At 40.2% G+C, this 8,396-nt stretch overlaps 1 protein-coding gene across 1 annotated transcript in view; it reads right to left on the bottom strand.

Moving 5' to 3' along the window:
* Nucleotides 1-1,428: 1,428 nt before the first annotated feature.
* b4galt2 (UDP-Gal:betaGlcNAc beta 1,4- galactosyltransferase, polypeptide 2) overlaps nt 1,429-8,396 on the bottom strand; it is a 243,398-nt gene continuing 236,430 nt past the window's right edge. Inside the window, exon 8 of the mRNA XM_056293237.1 lies at nt 1,429-1,579. Coding sequence (XP_056149212.1) covers nt 1,429-1,579 — 151 coding nt within the window. The remainder of the gene's footprint in view (nt 1,580-8,396) is intronic.

The following is an 8,396-nucleotide window of genomic DNA, read 5'->3' as shown; positions in this document are numbered from 1 at the left end:
CAGGGGGTTAAAATCACAACCGAGCCTTCAGAGTACTTCTGTCCCATTTTCCTCAGTACCTTCCATTTCATTTCAAAGGTGCTCCCAGGACGGTTCCCTCATTGTGTTGTGCACCGGGAGAAAAGCTTTCATCTCTTCAATATATATACTCACTTGGGCTGTGAAACTCCCCATCAACTTTTGATCACTTCCAGGAGTTTCTTTTTTGTTGTTGTTGTTGTTGTTGTTGTTTTATTTTTCCAAACTTTTTAGTCTATATATATATATAAAGGAGACCAAAAGAGAGTTCAAAGCTGTTTGTTTGTTGTGTGTGATGATCAAATGCGTCTTTATCTTAGTGTCCCGGCACCGTTTCAAGTCCCCTCTGGCAGAAACCGCTCAATTTCATTGAAAACAATGTCTGATTGACCAATCCTGTAAGTGGCTCCTCTGACCCAAATGTCTGGGAATGGTCCAAGATCGTTGAAACGAGGATCAGCCAATACCTTTGATGGATATGCGAGTCATCTAATATCAATGTGACTCCATCGACTGGAGTCGTGACTCATTTGTTCATATCAAACTTACAATGTGCCTCCGGTGGAGACCCCTGCTCCACTGGCCACCCCATTAATCCTCCGATATCGACTCCAGTGATGACCTTTGCAACGTTTGCTTCCCTGGGCCTGGACAAAAGGAGGTCTATTCCCTGTTTTTCCATTTTCCACTTAGTTTAGCTTATGTTCAATAGGAATCCTGCCTTGTAACCGTGCCTATCTCAACTCAGTTAGCACTAGTTAAGCTACAGTATTGAGACTTGCCATCGTTTTCCCTCTGGTATTTCGTCGGGTGTAGTCTAGTTACACCACTGTGTACCGGCGGGTATAAAGTTTCAGAGCATTATCAGCAAGTCTAATATTTCAAGCACTGCTACAGGTTTCTGATCCATGATCCAACAAATAACACTGGTCACTCAGCACTACTCTATGGAATGTCATTAGACGACGGCTCGCCGGTTTCAAGTCATCCATTGCTCAAACTTCAAGATTCAAATATTTTCCAATGGGCCGAGACTCTACAGTCACTCGATGATCAAGACTCAAGTCTTGCAGTCTGCCATGTGCTCTTTATAAAAAAAAAGAGGCGGGTGGAGGGGGCCTGAGTCCTTGTTAAAAAATGGCAAACTGAAGTCTGCATCATAGAGCAACGGAGAGACAGACAGAAAGAGAAGAGAGAATGAAAGAGAATATCATGTGTTGTTCATGTCCTATATCATGTCTCTCTCTCTCTCTCTCTCTCTCCTTCTCTCTCTCTCCACTTTATATCGTCCCAGTCTTGCTCTACTATCACCCTTTTCCTATTTCTGCTTCATCTCTCTTTTTGATGTCTATCTCTTGCTAGGCTGCCTGTTCTCTGTCTGTCTCTCTTTCTCCCCCTCTCTCGCTCTCTTCAGCCTCTGAAGGGTCTGGGCGGGGGCTTGCCGATCTCCACAGAGATATTTGTGTAGAGAGGGAATCTCTTAACCTGAACCAGTCTGTAGGTCAGAGAGCTGATGCCATCCCTCTTCATTGTGTTCTTGGTGTTCTGGATCTTGTTGAATCTGTATGGAGAGAGAGGGGGGGGGCAGATAAGGATGCGGCAAGAGAACAGACAACATGAACAGTGCTGTCACCATCCATCCATCCATTATCCGAACTGGTTATCCTAGTCTCAGGATCGCAGGGATGCTGGAGCCTATCCCAGCAGTCATTGGGCGGCAGGTGGGGAGACACCCTGGACAGGCCGCCCAGGCCCTCACACAGGGCCCACATGTACACACACACACACACATTCATACCTAGGGGCAATTTAGTACGGCCAATTCACCTGACCTACATGTCCCATCATTACAAATTCGTTTTATACCACAAGATATTAGTTCAAAACAGAATTTCAAAATTGTCTTGCAAAAAAAATGTAGTGCAAAAGATGTGAGGGGTGTACATTAAATCCCTCTTCCGTTATGTTAATTGCAATTTGTGTGTGTACGTGCGTACATGTGTGTGTGTGTGCATACGCTCCCTAACATGTGCATGAACACGGGTGTGTTTAAGTGTCTATGTCTCGGCAAGAAGCACCCATTATCAGGACCGCTACAGTACAATGAGTCTTTGTGCAAAAACAACAAAGATCAACTGAGTGTATATCAGTAAATTGTGCACAGATAAACAGGCAGAGCTGCAGCGAACACAGAAGACAACTGCAGTTAATTAGAGGCATGCCATGTAGATGAGAGAGAAGATCTAAGAATTCATTATCAGGCAGGTTTTCAGTTGGGTTTATTCAAAAGGAAACGTGTCCCTTGTTTTCTGTGCTAGTGCTGACCTGGACCAACAGGTGGTGCTGTGACCTTGTACTGTAACCCACTGGTGACGAGACGCTAACCATCTGTGAAACCTCTCCTTTGTCAATTAGCAAAATCTACCACATCTGTCTCAACCATTTGACTTTTTTTTTGGCACCTCAGTTTCAGGAGGCTATGATTCTGCTTCTACATCAGCACTGCTTTGCAGCAACGGGATTATCCTCAGGACAATATTTCCCACACATTTTTTACCACAGCGTTTCAAAGTTAGTTTTAGATCAATCCAAAAAACATGAGAGTAGGTACAATCCCAAAATAAATGACATATGGTTTCATCCACATTGCCACAAAAGGAACAGAGTGTGTCAATATTAATCTTGTATTTTACAAGAAGGGACTTGACTGGATAACATCTGTGAAGCAGTTTAAATGTAACTTCTCGTACCTCGTATTTGTAATACAATATTTTCGTGATAAAATCCAAGTGTTCCTCCAATCTATGTCATTATAAATATTATTCCAGTAGAAAATGGCTGCAGGTTTAGAAACAATGTCTCTCTGAATAATACTTCTAACGCATTGATTAGTGGCTTTATCACTTAATAAAGGACACAAGTTACCAATATATATGTCTTCAGGAGTTAAACCTGGAATAGTACAACTTTTACCTTTAGGAGCAGACAACAATAACCTTCTAACTCCATCTGGTATTGCATCAAACACAATAGAATATTCTCTTGGTGTAACAGGGAAACCATATACAGAAAGAAATTCTTCATAAGTGAAACGCTGACCATTGTCATTCAGTAATTGACTAACAAGTAAAATTTTATTATCAACCCATCTCTTAATATATAAAGATTTGTTCTTAAACCTAATATCTTGATTGTTCCAAATGAAATATTTATGGGGAGAAAATTTGTGTGAGTACATCATTGACCAGGATAACAAAAGTTGACTATGAAAGTTGGACAGTTTTATCGGTAATTTATAAATATTGTAATTGCACCTTAAGAGAAAATGCATTCCTCCAAGTGAATTAAATATATGGGCAGTAATAAAATTCCAGATTGAGTTGGGATTTTTTAAGAAAAGTTTGATCCATTTGACTTTAAAAGAAGAGTTTAAGGAGGTGAAGTCTAAAGAATTAATCCCACCAGAACATAACTTATTTATCATGACATTCTTCTTAATATAATGTATTCTTTTTTTCCAGATAAATTCAAATAATATTCTGTCAATTTTAGTGCATATGTCTTTTGAGACACCAAGTGCCATAGCTGCATATATAAGTCTGGAGAGGCCTTCAACTTTAGCTACCAAGGATCTTCCAGTAATAGACAAATCTCTTTGAAGCCAAAGGTTAAACCTCTGTTGGACTGAAGCTATAAGTGGATTAAAATTTTCAGATAGTCTGGAGCTTTGGTCTTTTTCAATTATAATACCAAGATATTTAACCTTATGCTTCACAGCGATCCCAGAAATAATAGTATCTGTGCAACTATTAACAGGAAGAAGCTCACATTTTGAAATGTTCAGTTTAAGGCCGGAGGCCATTGAGAAAGAGTTAATGACTTTGATTGCTTTATTAATTTGAAATTTATCCTTTAAAAAAAGTGTTGTATCATCTGCAAGTTGAGTGATAGACAGTGTTCTGCCAGCAATAGAGAGACCCAATACATCACTGTTTTTGAAATGAATGGAGAGTAATTGCATAGGAAGAAGGAAGAGATATGCCGAGATCGGACAACCTTGACGGATTCCACGATTTAAGTTAAATCTTTTAGTAGTGCCATATGGGAGTTTGATTGAACTATTTGCACCTGCATATAACGTTTTGACAGATTTTTTTAAACATATTCCCAAAACCAAAAATGTCAAGTGCTTTAAATATGAATTTGTGTTCAATGGAATCAAAAGCTTTATAAAAATCTAAAAAAAGAATGAAGCTGTTATCTGTAATTAATTCTGAATGATCCAAGATATCAATCACCAGTCTTATGTTGTTTGTTATATGTCTACCAGTCATGAAACCAGACTGTGTTTCATCAATAATGTCATTAAGTGTACTTTTCAATTTTTTAGCCAAACACATAGCAATTATCTTGTAGTCATTGTTCAAGAGTGAAATAGGTCTCCAATTATCTAACAACAAATAGTCTTTTTGCGGTTTGGGAATCAAAGTGATCAACCCCTGAGACAATGAAGGAGGGAGCTTTTCATTAGCAATGCTTTCTATATACGTATACTTTATGTAAAAAGCGTGAAAAGTCCTTGGAGAAACATTTATATAACTCTGAGGTTAATCCGTCATTCCCAGGACTCTTATTGAGTTTCATTTTTTTTAATAGCATCCTCAACATCCAATGTTGTGATGGGGGCATCACACAAATCTTTATTAGCATTGCTGATGCTCTCAATATTACCTAAAGAGTTGAAGAAACTTTCCATGTCATTTGTTGACAGTTTAGACTTATATAATTCTTTATAAAATAGTTCACATGTCTCAGAAATCTTTTTAGGGTCTTGTGTGATGACACCATCTGAACAGAGTTTGGTCATGCTGCAAAGTGTATTATGTTGTTTCTCTAATTTGAAGAAATAGCTGGAGTTTTGCTCTCCTTCCTCAAGCCATCTCCTCCTAGAGCGCACAAAGGCTCCGTTTGCCTTGTGAATATATAGATTATCTAATTTTAATTGTAGAATTTGAAGTCTGTTCTTGTTATCCTCTGATAATTTTTCAAGTGGCTGTGATGATAAAGCAATAATTTCAGAGATAATTTCTGATTCTTCTTTTTTTCTGTTTTTAATTCTATTTCAGCTCCTCTTTTCATTATAAGGGACCTTAATTCAAATTTCATGAACTCCCAATTTTTGCCATACATATTTTCAGCACATGCCCTATCCCAGCATTCATCTATTTTTATTTTAATCTCCTTTACCACAGATTCATTCAATAAAAGAGAATTATTTAATTTCCAATATGAGTTGACTCTTTTAGTTTGATGACTAGTAGACATATACAGCTCCAAAAAGATAGTTTTATGATCCGTCAAGGGTGTTGGTAACATTTTAACTGAAGAGACATGTTCAGATAATGGATCAGAAATCAACCAATAGTCAATACGAGACTGTAATGACCCTGACCTTTTCTTCCATGTAAATTCTTTAACTGTAGGATTCTTATACCTCCAAATATCAATCAGATCTCTTTCATTTCGCCCTACCGGATGTGCTCGGGGTGCTGCAACTACAGATGACATCACTACTTCACGCATTATGATTGGGTAGGGGCTTGGGTAGGGGCTAGTTCAGTTTAGGAACAGCGGGAAACAGTAGACTGACGTGAAACGCAGCTCGGGCTTTCGGCCCTCGCACCTTTACTAACCAACTCTATGTCAACGTGGATCGTAAAAAACACAGCTAAATGACTATAAAGCTAGCGTTAAACAACGCTCGCTAGCAACATCATCCGTGACGTAATATGTAGTCGAAGGACCCCGAGACCCGGCGAAGGCACACCCCCGGAAATGATGCCCGCTCGGTGTATCCAGTAACACACCGGTGTCGTCATCATTAACCGGTGGGAACGTTTCCTCACTGTGGGACGAGTGAGTGTCTAACGCAGTTCATCTGATATTCCCACTACACAATGTCTCCTTTATCAACATGATTTCTGCAAACTGCTGTAAACTTAACTACACACCAGCCACCATGGTCATTGATTATCATGAAGTTTTTTTTTTTTAGTTTTAAATCAAGGCAAACTCCTCATATCCTCAGACAGCCAAGCAACTTATTTTAGCAAGAGAGGTATGGCAGTAATATCAGCGGCAAGGGCCACTTTGCATGGCTTAATTTTGTGACTAAATTGATATGAACCATCCCGTTAATCAAGTTAGGCCGGAGGCCAGTATGTGGTATAGGCGGATGGCAAGGTAGGGAGAAAAACAGGTCAGAAACTGACAGGTTTAATAACAAAATGCAAATTGCTCTGCTATTCTGTTTAAGCAATGTTTTGATTTTACAAAATGACTGCTCCAATCTGTCCTCGGCACATCCATCACCGTCTGGTTCGGCCACCAAACAGGACAGGGACAGACTGCAGTGGACAGTTAAGTCTGCAGAGGAAATCATTGGTGCCAGCCTGCCCTCCATTCAGGACTTACACACTTCCAGACTCAGGAAACGGGCAGGCAACAGCACTGCAGAGCCATCACACCCTGGTCATAACCTGTTCCGATTCCTCCCCTCTGGTAGGCGCTACAGAGCACTGTACCCCAAAACAACCAGATATAAAAACAGATTCTTTCCGCGGGCTGTCATTCAAATGAACGTTTAACACTGTCAATAAATCCAACCATTTTGTATATACTGTACTGTACATTGTATGTATACTGGTACACTGTCATGTCCATCTACCTCAGGCATGTATGTAAGTAACCTGCTAACATCTATTGCAGCATCTCTGATATATTCTCTGCACCACTGCACCTTATCACCTTTTATTTTACCTGTATAAGTCAGTCCTTGTGTATATATCTGAAGATTGTTGTGGTGTAGTGTTGTTGTGTTGTTATTCTATGTTAAGTACAACGAGACAGCCGCAAAACCGGAGTCAAATTCCACGTAGTGCAAACCTACATGAACAATAAACCTGATTCTGATCCTAACGCAAGAGACATTGCGGCAGGTTGCCTCCAATCTTTTGGTAGCCAACCGTCATGGAAAGGTTTGGGAATTTAAAAATGTGTTGGAAGCCTGTGTATATTTGTAAAATGTAAATTAATTCCAGATTAATGTGACTATTAAACGTAATACTTTGTAATATTATTCTCTTCTTTAGTGGTAACAACGCCATTGCTACAGATACACAGGAGAGAGCACGTACAGAAACAGTTCATTGTCATCAGCTGTAGTTTTGTGCATGGCCAACAGTGTCGAGAATTATTTTAATTAGCTCTTTAGTGTTCAGAGCAGAGGGCCGTCTCATCTTGTTATGTTTTATTTACAATCTGTCAAATGATATCAATCAGATTTTGTAGTTTATGCGCACACACAAGCACCCATGACAACCCTGAAACCACAAAGTCCTCCCGCCCCAACACAACAAACCCCAATTTAACCCCTGACTACAGTGTAATAACAAAGAGGAAGTGTTCAACATACCACAAACCTCTCGTCTTAAACAACCCTCTCTTCAAGTGAAGATGGAGACAAGTGATGCACGCAGAAACTCCAATGTGCACTGCCGCCTTTCAGGGGCTAGTAACAACTGGGCCAAACAAAAGTGATCTTCTTCATGACTTGCTTGGGTGAGCGCCTCAGATCGGCACGGCAGTCTGATACAGACTACCAGCTCTGCAGCATGGTGTCAGATCCGACAAGAGAGGATCTCACTCCCGCCGCGTTCTCTTTCCACCCCTTCCTCTCGTGGAGGAAAAGAGATTTTTATTTCATAAACCGGAGGATGCCAAATGTTGTGCAGCACTTTTACCTTGAACAATAATACAGCGAGAACATACATGAGATAACGCACTCTCCCTCTCTCTTTATCTCCGTTTCTACCCATCTTACCAGTGTTTTACCGCCGCTATCTAAAAGAAAGGAATTACTTTGAAAGCAGACTGGAAGGAGAGGATGACAAGGCGAGGGGGGGCAAAAGCAAGAGTGGAAGTTTTTTGTTGAGATGAAGAGAGAGGCAGATAAGATAGACAAGACAGACAGGCATACACATACACACATTTTTGCATACACACATGCACACACTTGTAAAACACTAAAGGCAACTTAATGGTACATCTGACCGTTATATTCGCTCCAAAACAAAGTCTTTATTGCTCAAAATCTTATATATGTCAGAATGACGCGCAATAGAAGCCAGAAATGGCTTGCTAGGATTCACTCATTAGCCTGATTCCCATTCACCATCCAAACTAGGCTAACCAGGGCTCTATTTTAATTCCACCACCAGTCTCCGGGGGCAGTATTTCTACACGTCTTTTAGCATCATGACGACAACTTGTCAGGCCAGCCAGTTATTCATCCATTACATCACGTACAACTTCAAGCT

Source organism: Lampris incognitus, chromosome 14 (genome assembly GCF_029633865.1).
Source record: "Lampris incognitus isolate fLamInc1 chromosome 14, fLamInc1.hap2, whole genome shotgun sequence".
Lineage (NCBI taxonomy): Eukaryota > Metazoa > Chordata > Actinopteri > Lampriformes > Lampridae > Lampris > Lampris incognitus.
Note: the sequence above shows the minus strand (reverse complement) of the source record. Positions and strands in the feature narration are given on the sequence as shown.